Here is a 16710-nt window from a genome sequence, read left to right as displayed (position 1 = left end):
CAGAAATGATGTGCTTCCACGCTGTGATGTGAAAGGATCGCGGCGCACGCTACACGAACTTCTCACCCCTCTCCCCTCGGTGCCCAAGCATCCCAAGACAGGGAGTGGCCTCAGAAAGGCCCCAAGACACTAGCGGGCTTAGCTGACAGGGGTTTGTAGATCCTGAATGCTCCCTGGAGAAATGAAAACATAGAGGCACTTTTCTCCTGGCTGTTTATTACAGTACGAAGAAAAAACGCACTGGTTTGAAACAGACGCCAGATTTCAAATGTAGAGGCGAAATACGAGGTGGCAATTAAAATGTGATTACACAGAGTCTGGACACTGAGAAAAGTTTACAGGACAGTGGGTGTGGGTTTTCTATAACAGACACTTAAATATACATGACGATAATTGCAGATAGAAACCATCAAAGACAAAGCCCGAATCAACAATTAATGTTTACAGACTCATTTTCCCCCAGACCACAGAGCCTTACATCAAAACAAATACCGAAAGGCTTTAAACCGGGAACATCTCACCTCCGCCCTGCAAGGTGCTGCTGGAGTAATGTCAACCGTCTGAGGGATAAAGGGAGGATGCTCAAGATCCTCAGAGGGTGCCCAGCTCACACATTCTCTCTTGGCTTCTCCCAAATCTACAGAACTCTCCGGCCTCCTGGCAAATAATTCCTCTGAGGGGCACTTAACGATAAAACGGCTTGTGCTGTACTATGCTCATCAGGAAAGAGCTAGCAGAGACTGAAAGCTTTGCGAAAGAGGTTAAGAACCACACAGGGCGACAGAAGTTTTAGTGGAAATGGAAATAAATGGCCAAGTGAGTTTCTATTGGGTATTTGTCAGTTTGCACAACACCTCTTGATCACATCCACCACTGCATCTAAAGCGTACGTGACTCCACCACCTGGTTGATAAGGTATGGCTGGAGCGAGCAACAGTCTGCGTATTTGCAACAATGTAGAGTAAACACAGACAATGCATAACGAACACAACTCTACTGAAAGGAAAGCCGTCACTTTATTTACAAAGTCACAAAACGAAGTATAAATACTTCTGTCGTGAATGTTTAGGAAAACCATTTACAAAATTTTCTGATATGTACAGGTAGCTGGAAAGATCACCAGCTTTCCACTTTGTCACAGGTAGAGAGAGGGGTGGGCGTGGGCTGACGCCCCTCAAATCGTAATGAGGCAACAAGCGCGTGGCTACGTGGGACCAGCTGCGAATTTGCCGCGGACTCACAGCGCTCCCCGGAGTGATGGCCACGTGGAGGTTTCTCGGGGCACTTAAAGCTCGCCGACATCCTGGGGGGTGTGGCCAGCCTGCTCAGGGACGTGGCCGGCGCCCTGGGCTGCGGCCGTCCGGGCAGCAGCGTGCTGCTCTAGAATGTCATCGATCAGCCTCAGGTCGCACACCCAGTCTTCATCTGGGCCCACGCCGGGGCCCTTCAAGAGAGCTTCGATGAAACCCACCTCAGTGCAGTCAGGGGGTGACATGAGAGCGTTCAGTGAGGCCTGGGGCAACAAGGCATAGGGTGGCAACTCAGGGGGGCTCCCCATGCTGCCGAAGGGACCAGGGGACGGGCCGGCAGCGACGGTGGAGGCGGCGGCGGCGGCAGCCACATAGCTCGGTGGCTCGATGCCCTGGATGGGACTCACGGGCCTGAAGCTGGCCATGCCTTGCTGGAGGGACTTGGTGGCGTGCAGCACAGGCACGGGACCCCGCAGCGGGCTCTGTCTGAGGCTCTGGTGGCCCAGCAGGCTGAAGCTGGGGCTGGCGGGGCCAGCACCCCCCTTCTGGCCGGGTCTGCCTCCCGGGGCCACCTGCCGGGGGGACGCAACTGCCTGTTGTGATGGCAACGCTGGGGCTCCCGAGGGGACGCTCACGGGGGCCTTGGCAAAGAGGGAGTTGCTATGGAAATGCTGCTGGATGCCACGGGCTGCTTGCCTCGGGGGTGGCCCCCTCCACGCCGCGGCGCTCACAGCTGCTGCCGCCGCCACCCAGGCAGCGTCGTGGAGCACGGTGGGCACTCTTGGCGCGCAGGGCCGTCTGAGCTGGCGGGGGCTCAGGGGCTGGCTGCCCGGGGGGCTGGGACAGAAGCCGGGCAGGGGTGCTCCCGTGGGGGCGGCCTTGGGAATCCGCGTACGCCGGCAGGTGGACCCGAGGCTGCCCGCGGGGTTGCGGCTCGAGCGCAAGGGTGTGGGAAACGGGGGGCTGGAGCTGAAAATCGCTTGCTGCTTGCCTGGAGTCGGTGAGGGCAGGCCCACGCCCTCCCGGCTCTGGTGCCTGGCGGGTGGGACCATTCCTGGACTCAGACTGCTCTGGAGGAGCGCAGCTCCAGGTGGCAGCGTGGGTTGGCTGGGTGGGGAGCTCGCCTTGGTCCGGCTACACTTGGAGGTGACTTGATCTTGGACGGCTACAGAAAGAGAGGAGTGGGGGTCAGTTCCAAAGGCGTCTTCAACTTGGGCCGCAGCTGCCGGCGGGGAGCCACCGGCCCAGCACTGACCTCTCACCTTCCGCCCTGGGCTCTTCCCGAGCATCCCCCGCTCCCCTGGCTCCTCCACCCTCGGCCCGGACTGCAGTTCTTGGGGGAAGCCCCCCTAGACCCCCTGGGTCTGTGCTCACGGCCCCCCCCTCCACCCAAGAGCAGATCGTGTTGGACTGAAAATGCCAGTAGGTTGTAAGCTCCGTGAAGCCAGGGTCTGGGTCTACTTTTCTACTCAGTATCCATACGCAGGCCTGGCACCGCCCACCCCGTGAAGGATGCCCACTCCTTGACACTGGCCTTTCTGGAACTTGTCCGTCCTGTCCCTGCAGCTGAAGTGTGCCTGACATGCCACTCCAGCCTGGACAGGTGGGACACTCGGCTGGTATCAGGCCCAAAGGAACAGGGGTTTTTGCAAGGGAATGGAGGAGCCATGGGCCATTGCTGGCCACTGGGCTACAGTGAAGCTGCTGAACACCTGTTGGAGGGCAAGCAGCTTCCCCCAAACCCCAGGCAAGAATACCCTTGGCCTGGTCCCATGTCACTACTGGCTGGGGAGGACTGCGTGTCTCCCCTGCTAGGCTGGCAGAGACCAGGGCTGGTTTTGGGCTAACAGCCGTATCTGCGGCCAGTCAATGTTGATTATAGTCATAGATGCCATGGTTGAATCAATCTCTTGAATCAAACAGTGATTTCAGAGTCATTAAGACTGGGCGTTTAATTGGGACTCTACTTAAGCTTTCCATGTGACAGATCCAACCAGGCTGCGCTGGAAGTGCCTTGCAGACCTCCTCTCTTTCCCTCAACAATGCTTTTCAGAGACATCTCAGGAACTGTCTGCGCTGGAATGAAGTCTCCCCCAACCTCACACACACTCCCCCCGGCCCATCCTTTCGAGAGCATCGACTTTAGGTGCTTACCTTGAAATTGACTCATCTGTTGGGCGAGATACGCACTCGGCTGTTCAGGGATCATTGCCATAAGACCTGATTTCTGCTTCTCTTGCTAGATAGAAGACGGAAAAGCAGTGTTAGATTAGGGCTCCGCAGAAACGCTAGCCTTGGGATCTCTGTGTGGGGACTCAGGACTTGGCTTTGGTGTAGCAGAAAGCATGAGTGAACACGCCAACACACACTCGCATGCATGCCCCACCCTCCCAAGCAAAACTCCGCAGGTATAAATAAAAGTAGGATTCTGCACCTGGGTTAAAAAACCAACTGCGACAGCGTAGGATGGGGCGGGAGACACAGAGCTTAACAGCAAGAGCACGGAGAAAAAAGATTTAGGCATTCTGGACGCCGTTCTGCTCAGGATGGGGCAGCAGTGAGGTGTGGTCACCAAAAGAGCAAATGGGACGTTAGGCTGCATTAATAGAAGCAGAGTATGTAGAAGGAGGGAGGTGACAGTCCTACACTACTCTGCCTTGGCCAGAGCATGGCTACGGTGCTGACAAGCGTTTGGGCATATGCCAGCCTCAGGGAGACCCAGACGAGCTGGCCGCACTCGGAGGCCGCTAAGTGACGGAGGTAGGGCTTGGGCTGCGAACCACGAGGGCAAAGAATGGCTGAGCGAACCGGGGCTGTCGGGGCTGTCGTGGGGAAAGGGCCAAGGCTTGTCCCGGGGGGTCCTGCACGAAGGGCGGGATGATCACACGATCTGAGACGGACGCACTGTCCGACACCCGGAGTAGCCACCACTCAGCCCCAGCTTCCCTTCGCTTGCCTGACTGGCCGCACGTGGGCGATGGGAACGGCCTCCCGGTCTCCATCTGCAGGCTGGGTGGGCAGGCGAGGAGCCACGCCTGCGGGCTGCAGTCCCAGCCCTGAGTCTGGGGGCCGCTTGAGGGGACGGCCGCTCGAGGGCCAGCTGAGGGCTGGGAGAAGGCCCAGCTGGCCCCAAGCCCCTCAGCCATTCGGTGCCAGGCTGTGACCGGGCCCCAGGCCTGACTCCCCGTGCGGTGCTCCCCCACTGCCGCCTCTGTCCCCTTCTCAAGAAGTCCGCTCCCTCGTGGGGAGCCTCCAACCAAGGCAGCTCTGTCGGGGAGCGCACCTCCCTGAGTTTACTTTCGGAACTGCGTCCCCCGCCCCCCAGAGGCCAGAAGACTCGACCCGACAACACAGGCTGCCCGGGGCCTGCTTCTCTGCACTCGGAGGGCCGGCGCTTGGGAGGGTGCCCGGCGGCGCCCAGGCCTGTCGGGCGGTTCTCGGCCTCGGTTCCTGCCAAGGCACAGAGGACGAACACGTGGCAGTGGGCGGACCACACCGCGAGCGATTTCAGCATCCGGCCCTCAGCCTGCTTCCTGTCCGAGCTCGTGCCCCCCCCCTTCCCCTGGGGCTGCTGGGAGGTGGGTGTCAGGGATGCTGTTCTTCAGCCCCGGAGCTGCCGTCTTCTTGCTAAAGCGTGGGGTGCGGAGACAGGACCTCAGGAGCACAGGGGTCACATGACCACCCAAGGCCACCCCATCGGGAGCTGGGGGAGCTGGGGGAGGCCCGTGCTTTGCCTGAGCTGCTCAGGGTGGGCAGGCCTTTCTGAAGGCAGCCCTCTCACCTCCGCTCTCCCCATCGAACCTCCCACCAGCCCTAGGAGGCCTGGGCACAAGACCTATGGCCCCAGCTTACTGACATGACAGCTGAGGCTCACAGAGGGTAAGTGACTTGCTCAAGGCGACCCGGCTGCACTGTCTCCCACGTGCAGATCCAGTGCTTCTGCCTCCCCAGCCCGCTGCTTCCAGGAACCGGCTCCTGTGCCCTGCTGTCTACACCAGCCCTAACTCCATCCCCCCACAGCTGCTCCATTCGGTTCATCAAATGACAGAAGGTTGGACAGAGTGGGGGAAGGGCAGGTGGAGGCTACAGAGTGCGACCACAGACAAAGCAGGGGACAGGCAGAAGAGTCCAAAGGGAAGGAGGTAGAGAGGAAAGACACCCCCAGGGCCTGGGAAACCAGAGTGAAGGCGAGGCTGGGGCAGAGGTCAGAGTGGAGGAAGTGGGCAGTGTCTGCCAGATGAAAGGGAGTGCTTCTCGAACGGTCCACGGTTACAGGGACAACGGGATGTCGGCCAGTGTTCATCCGAGGAAGCACAAAAATCCAGAGCATCCAAAGTTTAAGCGAAAGTCTGGTGAGCGGCACGGCTACAGAAACCCCCAAGTCCAAAGGGCACGGCCGACGCCGGCCTGGGGGACGGGCCTCTGCCATCCTGGGGTGCCGCCATCAAGCGGGGGTCTCTTCACGCTGCTGGGGCATCCGGGGGGGCACCGCCAGCCCTCTGCTCCCGGCCTGTCCTGTTGTCCCTGGCAGAGCAGCCAGAGCATTCTCTCCAGGCCTCCCGAGGAGGCTGCTTCCTTTGTTTTGCAGACGGAGGCCCCCATCCTTTGTTCTGAATCAATGTGCTCCAAAGATAAGCCCCAAGAAAACAGTTGTTGCCTTTTGACACTGACAATTAGAATCGTCGGAAAATGGAGAAAACAGGAAATGACAAATGTTTTCAGTGACCAGGAGGAAGCAGTGGCTGAAAGTGGCTGCTTAGCGGTGGGCACTCTGAAGGACGGCCCAGGCAACCTGTAGCTTTTCACCAGCACGGTTATGGAGGAGCTCACCCGAGGACTGCTTCTCCTAGGGCTGCGCTCGGTTGTCATGGAGCTGGGTGCTGCTGTGCCAGGAGACGCCGGCGGGGCAGCGTCAGGTGGGCCCTGTGTGAACCCAGGCGTGCTTCCCCACGTGGTCCCCGGAAGGAAGTCTCCCCCAGGAACGAGGGCCCTGGCTCCTCCTCCCACCTGGCCAAGGGGCCACCTTCACAGACAGGCCTCAGCCAGGATGGTGATCCAGGAAGTCCTGGGGGCTCACTTGAGGGCTAGCGTTCACCTGCGGGTGCCAGGCGCGGGCAGGGGAGACAGGCAAAGGGCCGGCCCGAACCCCAACACGGCAGAGCCCAACACCGATGCGTCCTCTCCCCACTGCGGGCCAAGAAGGGTCTCATGACTGATTCAACCACTTCACAGGACCCAGGGGCGCTCTAACTGGATAGGGGACGACGAGGCAGAGGCAGCATATCAACAAAGGGACTCCAAGGGAATAGCTCTGGGGGAATGCGGGGATGGATCTGAAGCCTTATTTTGTGCAGCACAGTTAAGAGAGGGAAGGAGGGGGGAGGGAGAGAGAGGGGAGGACAGAGAAGGGAGAGAGGGAGGGGAGGGGGGAGAGGGAGACAGAGAGGAGGAAGAGGAGGAGAAAGGGGGAGGAGGGGGAGGAGGAAAGGGGCCAGAGGGAGGGGCTTTCTTTTTCCGGCACCAGGCAGCTCCTTGCTCCTTTCCCAGTAGCCAAGGCCCTGGGTGCCCCGCGCAGAGCCAGCCTGCCACAGCAGAAGCCACTCGCCTCTGTGTTAAAGGTTCAAAGGTTAGCGAGCTCTAGTGTGTGGGTTGGTTGGTTTGTTTCTTCCTCCAATAGGAAAAGCACCTTCTTTTGTGGTTTTGGGAAGCCAAATTTGGAAACAACTCACCCACTCTTGTGACTTTTCCTTTGAAATGACTGGAAGACAGCGTTCTGCATGGAGATGTGGATTCTAGGGACTCCCACACGCCTGTGGACGGGGACTCCTCAGCCCCGAAGCCCTGTTTGAGGGGGCGTGGATGCTCTTAGGCTAAAACTCTCCTCAGGTGTCCTTCAGAAACGGGCTGCCCACAGCGAATGGCAGGCCAGCTTCAGTGTTTCCTAACCCCCGCTCCTAACTCTCTGAGCCCGTGACTCAGCTTCTCCAGAGTGCCTCCACACGGGAGTGCTGAGTGGGTCATCAGGCCACCACTCTTCCCTGCGGACCTCAGAGGCCAAGGCCAGGGCAGGGGGAGGGGCGGCCGCACACCCGCCCTTTCCTCGGGCCTCTGCTCGATGCCTTTCCCTGCCCGGAGGGCAGCCTCCCTGGCTCCGGGTGGGAAGATGTAGGGTTTACCTGGCAGCCCGGTGAGCCCCTCTGTCAGTCAGCTGATGGACATTTCTCACGGGTCTACCATGGGCCAGGCTCTGTCCCGGGCATGGGGGTGGCACCGTGTGTCTCTACCCTCATGAAGCTTACAATGGAGGGGGCAACTGACAAGACGCAAGCCAATCAATGAAGGAAAATCATTGCCGATATGGTGGCACAGCTGCCAAAGAGAATGCAGCAGAGTGAAGGGATGGGGAGTGCGCGGGCACGGCAGAAGCCCAGGCTCAGGCCGTGGGGCCCTCAGGGTACATGGGAACCTGCCACACCCGGAGGCCGGGGCACCAGAGGCCTGCTGGGGTCTTTCTTGGACCCTTGGGGCCTCTGGAGCAGGAGCCAGGGACCACCCCCACCGTCATGATGCTGCCCTTGAGTTTGAACCGACCCGAAGCTGCCACTGGGGACTTCCGAAAATCAACGCCATCGAAAATGACCGGAGCTGCAGTTCAGCTTTTTTCTTTTCCATTTTCTGCCTTTGCAGTTGACCTCCAACTATATGAACTCTCTCCTGACTCCACCTCCATCTCGGTGGTTTCAGGGCTGCCTGGTCCCGGAAGGGCTGGGTCTACATGCTGGGATTGATCTGGCCGCAAAGGAAACAAATGTCTTTGCAGCTCGCCTTTCTTCTTCCCCTGGGGTGCCTGCATCCTCCGTCTCACACTGTGTCTGGTCTTCCTGAGTCATGGCTGAGCCGGAGGTCCTGTCCCTCAAAGCCCCCCGAGGTGGGCCCAACTTCCAAAGCTTCGTAGGGAAGATCTGAGGGCCAAGCCTCCGCTCCCCCTCCAGTGCAGGGTGGAAGGCCCGGCTCCGCTTTGAAGAGAGATAATAGGTGGGGAAATGAACTCTCTCGAGGCAAGCTAGCTTGGATCCCTCATTTTTTGCCTTTTGGGGACAGGGAAAAACAGGTCAGGCCAGGGTGGAGCTCAGAGACATCCTGAGTGGACGATGTCCCCATCCATTTGGTTAATTCTGTTTCCCTGGCAGCTTTGTGCTGGACAAGCCAAAGAGCACTGTGGCTCTGAGAGCACACAGAGAAAAGGGGGAAAAAAAAAGAGAGAAAAATCGATAGCCCTTGAATGGAAAGCACTGCTTGTTCTTGCGGGCCGAGGCAGGTGGGATGGGGAGAGCAAGGCCTCACGTACCGAAGCAGCATTTCCATTAAAGGCCAGAATCCCGGAGGTCCTTTCAGCTGGACGAGCATCTTCTGATCACTATCACTCAGCCAATGCTCATTTCTCTAGCTTTCTCTGCAGAGAGGTCTGACATCCTGTACACACTGATATTTCATGCACCAGAACAACAACTCCACGAGCCAAATGAGATTCTCTGCAAAGGCCCGCTCTGGCTGGCGTCCACCATCTTGCTCTCATGACCACTAACGTGACTCTTTAGGGCAAGTCAAGCCATTTCTTTTAGCATCTGCGGGACGATGCAAACTCACAGCCGTCTTGGCCAGGCTTGGCTCGGCTTCCATCTGCCTGCCCTACCCCGGGGCTACCAGTCCTCCAGTGGGGCGATCCAACTTCCCACTCCTTGGGGTGCGTGAGTCCCAGGTGGGGTCAAAGAACACCTCGGGGTGCGGAGTCCACAGCAGATCGCTGGAGGGAGAGGCAGCTCCCGGGCGCCCACCAGCTATGGAGCAGGCAGGCACGGGGTCGGGGCGGGGGTGGGGGGTGAATTCGGAGGTGCAGAAGCGCAGCCCCTGTGCCCCACGGACTCACAGCCTGGCCGCAGGGACAGACAGGCAGGGAATGAACTGGGGTGCTGGAAGGCCAACAGCAGGGAGGGAGCAACTGTGCCCAGGGAGATCCCCACTCAGTGCCCCGGAGATGAGGCTGAGGTGCTGCGAGAAGTCCCTCCTAGATGAACAGAGCTTTACGGGCCGGGCTGTCACCTCCTCTGTGCCTCCCAACAACCCTGTGCGGCAGGCGGGCAGGCTGAGCAGGGGACCGTGCCCAGCTGACAGATGAGGAAAGCGAGGCTGGGGGAAGTGACTTACCGACGGCGTCGCAGCTAGGCAGTAGTGGAGCGGGCACCTGCCTCCAGGCCTTCGGATCCCAGCCGCCCCAGGGCGCTGCCTCTGAGGTGCTGTACGAGGAGGTGACTCGGGCCAGCTCCTGAGCAAAGGAGCTGCCGGGCAGGAAGGACTCACTCCCCAGGGCCTGGCAGGATGGGGGCTGTCGCCCGAGGCTGACCTGGGGGGGCCTGGCTTCCCCAAGCTTGCAGGCTTTGTCTACATGAGTCTACAACAACCATTGAAGAGTCCATCAGCGGCGTGGCCACGACATGCCTCTGACTGCTCTTGTCACTGCCCTGACCGCCTAGCGGGGTCGTCTGGGTGCTTGGTTAGACACACCAACTGGTCTGGGCCAACCAAACCCAACAGATTTGTGGGCTTAGGTGTCTTGGGTCACAGACTCCTTTGAGAATCGGTTAAAAGCTATGGTCTCTCTCCACAGAAAAAGCACTTACGCTGGTGTCTCCCCCTTCCCAGCCCACCGACATCTTACATATAATCTCAGGGGTTTCCTGGACCACTTACTACCCATCCGTGGGTCTCAGTTAAGGAGCCTCTGCCTCCATCAGTCACTGTCTTGTTGGAAATGGGAGTCAGGCTAGGTCATCAGCAATGACCTTGACCAATCCCGGTCCCTCCCCACGCCCCGCCCCCCACAGAGCACACCATGACCTTGACCAATCCCGATCCCTCCCCCCGCCCCGCCCCCCACAGAGCACACCATGACCTTGACCAATCCCGGTCCCTCCCCACGCCCCTCCCCCACAGAGCACACCATGATCTTGACCAATCCCGGTCCCTCCCCACGCCCCTCCCCCACAGAGCACACCATTCTAAACCGGTTTGTAGGTACGTGTGTGTAGACACATGCGGAGGAACCTGCAAAACCAAATGGTGAGTGCAAAACCAAGCAGTCAAGTGGAAACCTCACAGCTGCCCAGCCCTGAGCGGCAGCCCTCACTGTACTTCACCTTGCCGGGGCCCCCAGGTTTCAGGACTTGCGTGTGAGTGGCACCTCCCCTTTCCGTCATATTTTAGAAGGCAGGGATTTCGCCCGAATTGAACATCTGACCCAATTCTTTCAGCCAAAGGCAATTAAAACCCCTCACACTTGATGTCCACGTCACGGGAAGCCTCAGGGCTCCGAGGGGCTGCCGAGACAGCTCTGACATCCTGCCGAGCACACCAAGCGCTCGGCCACAGGGGTGCCCAAGAGGACCAGGGGGCGCCTGCCTTGAGGAGAAGGTCTTTCTACGTGAGGCAGCCTCTTCACTCTCGTGCTTTTAACACCCGAGCTTTGAGTGATCACCTGTGTCTATCAAACAGCCCAGTAGAAAGGGAAATATTTATCCTCCGAATCTAAGCTAAACAGTCGGAGTCAATTCAATTCATGACAATAAACACGACTAAGCGCCTACTGTGGGCAAGTCTCTGCGATGGATGACAGGCCAAGTAGATATTTGGATGCCGTATTTGAATTAACGATAAAAACTGCCACCGCTGAATTTATCGAGCATTTGCTACGTACCAGGCACTAACCCAAGTGCTTTCAATACTCAGTCTCACTCAATCCTTGAAGCAGCTGTCTATGAGGCAGGAATGATTATCGTCCTTATTTTACAGATGAGGACACTGAGGCCCAGAGAGGTTAAGGAAGTTGCCCAAAGTCACGCAGCTAGGTAGTAGCAGGGGAGGATGCAAATCCAGGTTTGCCTGGTTCCCAGGTCCACATGAAGTTTGGCATGGTGTGTGCATGTGTGTGATTAGCTTGGCATATGGAAAACAAGCTTTGAAATGTAGAAACTGTTCAAGTGTGTCATTAAGAAAAGTACAGGCCAGGTTTTACAAGGGAGCCCCAGGCAAAATTTTAAGAACCCATTATAAATACTTAAAGATGGGATTAGGAAGAAAATCTAACTACTTGGAGAGTTTTAGAGATGACACCCCTCTCCCCAAAGAAAAACAAAACCAAATAACCACGTGAAATACGCTTAGCAAGTGAACTCACTGCACGTGGGGAAGAAAACTTCTTTGCCATTCTGACGATAAGCCAACTACAGAGGGCCCGGCGCCCCTCCCCTTGGGCTGGTGCATTAGTGCAGAGCTGAGCTCACTGGCCACCTGAAGCTTCGCTTCGTCAAGCTCCAATTTGTCCTTGGACCAACGTCATCCGGGACGTGAGCAGAAACGTTGCTCTCTACCATGGACTATTCTTTGTGCCTGCATAGCTAGCGCCTTGATAATTCAAGACACTATTTTATAGCCACGTAGGAGTTTTTACAATCCCGATATGCAACTATTCCTAGAGGTCTGATTCCTTGCCTACCCCATGACGACACAGTCTGAAAGCAATGAGCGGGGCTTATTTGTAGGGAACTGAAGCATTTTAAGCTTTTGCTCAGGAATCCCTGGTAGCTTCATGTGACTTGTAGGATATTAGAGACGGGTCAAGAAACAAGTACCCTCATCAGCACGAACATACGCTCAGAGTGCCTCGGTAGTTCATCAGGCAGAAAAAGCCCTGCAGATGGCACATGGAAATTACCAGCAGCAGAAGATGCCCCGACGGCGCGGGCAGTTCTGTTTCGGCAGCAGTTGGGAACGGGGCTGCAGCCACCCATTCAAGTGGGGCAAAATGGGAGCAGACACTTCGCGGACCGGTGTAATCCTCGGTGAAAAAAGAAAAGAAATAAACTAGATGAGATTCAATCTTGACTCTGACTGACAAGGAGCTTTGTAGCTGATGCTTGTGTGTCTTATCCGTTTGTTTCATTTACTTTGGAAAAGAAACGGCTGTCTGTGACAGCCCTGTAAGTGGGAGGTCCAGCTTCCAAAGAAAAAGTGGTTGGGACTTTGCAACGCCTAGAGGTTTCTACACATAAGGTAAACCCATCTCTCTCTTTGGAGTCACTGAAAAATCTCAGAAAAGCAAGTCAATCCATAATTGGTGGGCATGATTACTACCTCTCGGACTGGCTGGCTCCGCGTGACTCCAAATTTCAGAGGATCAGACCCTGGGATGGATAGCGCCTGATGCTGGGGCCCGATTTCACAGGGCTCACATCCACTGGGTTCCCGTGACTGCTAGAGAACTTGCCGGAACGAGGTTGTCCCTGGGCCCCTCTGACGGCTTGCAGCCACTTAGAGCCCCAAGCACATCCTGCTAAACTTTGCAATTAGGGCTCTTTGTCCCTTGGCCTCCTGCCTTCTTGGCAGGCAGGTTTCCTGTCCCATGGTGTCAGGTACGCTACCCCGCAGTCATACCCATGTCCTTGGAGTTCCCCAGACAGGCTGCCGCCTGTGTTCAGTCCCCTGTGCCCGCGCTCCTTGCTTCGCCAGCCCAGAGAGCCCTTTCTCCAAGTTTCCCGTCTGGAACCCTGCATGTCCTTGGAGATCCACCCTGGGAGTTCTGCCTCTCCTTCGGTCCAGCTCCGCTGGCTGTGACTGAACATCCTTGTCGGGCCAAGTCTTAATCATCTTTAAACCCCTCTGGTGCCCAGACAGTGCCTGGCACAGGCAAAGGGTTCAGCAAATATTTGGAAAATTCAACTGACTGTATCTGTTATGAGCTTGGCATGATATCCCAGGCACTCGGGATATGATAGTCCCGTGAGCATTGTGCTGGCTTCTTTTGGGGATGCATGTTAACGATAAAAGTGAGCCTTGACCCTCATTTTAAGCACATTTACTCATCTCTTTTCAACGCTGTTGGGTTAATAAAACCCATCAGTAGAACAGAGATCATCATCACACCGTGGAAATAACATCAGCTAACGTTTACTGCACTAACTGTGCACACACACATATATTTGAGACCGTCCCCAGTTTACAAGACAAGGAAGTGGAGATAGGTTTACCCAGGACGCACAGCAGGAAGGTGGGTACAGACCTGGACCTGATTTGCAGAGTGACTAAAACCCAAGCAACTGCTGGGTTTGGGAGAAGAGGGCTCCTTCTCTGCACACGGAGAGAAGAAGTATCTGTGGAGGTCAGTCACTTGGGCTCCGGTGTAAGGAGCTCAGATTATGACTAACCTCCACAGATACTCAGACGCTTTGCAAGAAGCAGATGACTGCTCTGGCTTTATCAATTATTGACTGGATTAGATCTTGGTCCAGTCTTCGCCGTGGAGGTCAGAAGGAAATATATGTGCATTCACAAGGTTACAGTTGTGTACTGTAATTCCACTGGCTTCTGGGAGCTTGTTGATTTCTAGACTTACTCATCCTGAAAGTTCAGGCAACAAATCCTGTTTAACTCCTCCTTTCCTTTACTAACCGTGTAACAGAGGCGAACAGAGAGAGCCCAGAAGAAGGAACTGGAGACTTGGTGCGTGTGCCAGAGGCTCTCAGAGGCCAAGGTCACTCACGGCTGGGCTGACTTCAGAAGACAGCCCCAGCTGTTCAGGTCATGAGTGAGATGAACATGCTAGGGTACTAAATGCTATCCAGATATAGCTCAAAGAGGGCAAGGCAGAGCTGCGGAAGAAGCCGCATCTCTGGGCAAATGGATGAATGTGCCGACTTGTCAAACAGAGGTGACAGGGGACGACTTTGTAAATGTGAAGTAATGCTTTGGGAAACCAGGAAAATGTAAATGTGAGTCAGACTTCTTGGCCTCTTACTTGCCATTACACTACTTGGCCAAATGCAAATGGGATTTCAATATATCACAAGCATGCATCTATTAATAACACTAGGAGAAAGCTATACAACTCAAGCCTGAGACTTTGTAAGAAATAGAATCGTAGAAGCTCAACAAAGCAGCATAGTCCCACAGAACTGTGAGATGATGCTGAATCATCCTCCCAGAGAGAACAGAATGCTCTATACCTGCGCTGTCCAATATGGTAGCCACTGACCACACGTGACACCAGAGCACCTGAAATGTGTCTAGCGCAAATGAAGAACTGAATTCTTAATTGCATTCACTTTTAATGAATTTAAATAGCCACCTGTGAATGCTGCTGACAGTAACGGAGAGCACAGCTCTTCACCATACCGGCTAAGAGTGCAGGCTCTGGAGAGAGAGGGTCTGGGCTTGAATCATGGATTTGCCACTTCTTGGCTATGTAATTGGGGGAAGCTACTTAACCTTGCTGTGCCTTAATATCCTCATCTGTAAAGGGGAAGTAATAGAAGTGCGTCATTCATAGAGTGGCGGAGGTTATGAGGATTCACCGAATTAACTAACACACGTGTAGTGCCTGCATGCTGTATTCTCTGAAGGTTAGTCAGTGGTAGTCTTTATTTTTTATTTTTTATTTTTTTTGCGGTACGCGGGCCTCTCACTGTGGCGGCCTCTCCCGCTGCGGAGCACAGGCCCCGGACGCGCAGGCTCGGCGGCCCATTCATAGAGTGGCGGAGGTTATGAGGATTCACCGAATTAACTAACACACGTGTAGTGCCTGCATGCTGTATTCTCTGAAGGTTAGTCAGTGGTAGTCTTTATTTTTTATTTTTTATTTTTTTTGCGGTACGCGGGCCTCTCACTGTGGCGGCCTCTCCCGCTGCGGAGCACAGGCCCCGGATGCGCAGGCTCGGCGGCCGTGGCTCACGGGCCCAGCCGCTCCGCGGCACGTGGGATCCTCCCGGACCGGGGCGCGAACCCGCGTCCCCCGCATCGGCAGGCGGACTCTCAACCGCTGCGCCACCAGGGAAGCCCAGTGGTAGTCTTAATTAACAATAATACCTCTGCCATGTATCAAGCACTTTTACAATGTTCCAGGCACTGTCCTGTGGGAGGAGGTAAGCTGCACGTCCTTCTATTCCACCATCTTGATCCGTTCCTCCTAGAACTGAACATGCTCTAAGGCGTGGTCTGGCCAACATAGCTCAGCAGAGCTATCACTTTTCCTATCTCTTGGTAAAATCGACTAATAATAATAATAAACGACGATGATAATATTAGAAACATTTATTGAGAACTTAATCTAAGGCACTGGGTTCAGCCCTTCCCTGGAGTCATTTCGATTAATTAATTCTTAGAACAATCCGAAGGGGAGGCACTGTTATGATCCCACTGTAAAGATGAGGAAACTGAGGCACAAAGAGAAAGGTTAAGCAACTAGCTTGATCGAGGTCACTCGTTAGTAAGTGCCAGGGCCTGGACTAGAACCCAGACATTGTCTGACTACAAAGCCCAGGCCCCGAGATTTGCCTGATTCAATTGCCCAACTGAAACTTTTGCTAATGTGATATATAAGCAGACCAGCAGCAAGAAGATTCTGGAGTGCTGCTAGGGTCTCATAGCTGTGCAAGGGCTGCTGGCTGGGCTACTGTGTGACCCAGGTGTTGTTTTCCTTTTATAACAACTGTATCCTAAACTGAGGAGAACTCCCAAGTTGAGGGATTTCTGTTCTGATACATGTGGTACAGGGAGTGGGAGGGTCACTAGAGAGATTCTGCAAAAAAACCCTCTAAGGTAGCACCAATCCTATCATTTGCTGGATCTCTTCTGTAAATTTGCATTTTGTAAAAGTTTCCTTTCAGCTTCTCTGGACTTTTCCTCTATAAATGAATAAAATCGAATGTTTGTATTTCTAAGTTTAAATGTCTGGAGCTGTTTTCCGTGGGGCATTTTTGCAGAGTGGCCAGGGCTGTGCCCGTCGTTGGTAACGCTGGGTTATAGAGGAGGAAGACTGCGTGTCTGGTCAGGCTACGTGGGCCACTGGGAATCATCCTACGAGCAAGGTGAGGTCAAGAGCGTCAGGGACTGGGTCAAAGGGTACCAAAGCTCTCGAGAGTCCAGAGCCTCTGGAGCCAGGCTCTGACAGCTTCTGGAAGGCTCCTATCGTCTCATCATCATCACCCTCATCATCATGAGACGATCTGCTCATGCGCACCGAATCCTCCCCGCCATGCCGTCCAGCGTCTCCCCGCTGGGTGCAGTAAGCACTGCTGACAGGCCCCGGGGTTCCAGAGAAGCCATCCGACTAAGCATCACATTCAGGCAACCGAGGAAGGGAGCGGCAGGATTTCCTTTGGAGACTTCCGGATCGAGACAGCAGATCTAATGCATGCATCTAAATTCACTCCCTTGCAAAGCCCCACTAAAAGTACCGTGAGGGGTTGGTCTGGTTTGGTTGTTTTTTTTTTTAACATCTTTATTGGAGTATAACTGTTTTACAATGGTGTGTTAGTTTCTGCTTTACAACAAAGTGAATCAGTTATACATATACACATGTTCCCATATCTCTTCCCTCTTGCGTCTCCCTCCCTCCCACCCTCCCTATCCC

At 55.3% G+C, this 16710-nt stretch overlaps 1 protein-coding gene across 8 annotated transcripts in view; it reads right to left on the bottom strand.

Moving 5' to 3' along the window:
- Positions 1–249: 249 nt before the first annotated feature.
- The window catches only part of MAMLD1 (mastermind like domain containing 1), a 122174-nt gene continuing 105713 nt past the window's right edge, over positions 250–16710 (bottom strand). For 4 of the 8 annotated variants that reach the window (XM_055081663.1, XM_055081664.1, XM_007129564.4 and 1 more), the window contains exons 4-6: positions 9456–9699; positions 3405–3489; positions 2328–2415 (exon numbers count right to left, since the gene is read on the bottom strand). In XM_055081663.1, the coding sequence (XP_054937638.1) occupies positions 3449–3489; positions 9456–9699 (285 nt within the window). In that variant the 3' untranslated portion in view covers positions 2328–2415; positions 3405–3448. Of the gene's footprint in view, positions 2416–3404; positions 3490–6729; positions 7092–9455; positions 9700–16710 lie in introns of those variants that run through there. The other 4 variants (XM_055081662.1, XM_024116722.3, XM_055081665.1 and 1 more) reach the window with 3 other exon arrangements.

Source organism: Physeter macrocephalus, chromosome 21 (assembly GCF_002837175.3).
Source record: "Physeter macrocephalus isolate SW-GA chromosome 21, ASM283717v5, whole genome shotgun sequence".
In the NCBI taxonomy this organism is placed as follows: Eukaryota; Metazoa; Chordata; class Mammalia; order Artiodactyla; family Physeteridae; genus Physeter; species Physeter macrocephalus.
The sequence above is the reverse complement of the archived record's forward strand: the minus strand, read 5'-3'. Positions and strand labels throughout refer to the sequence as shown.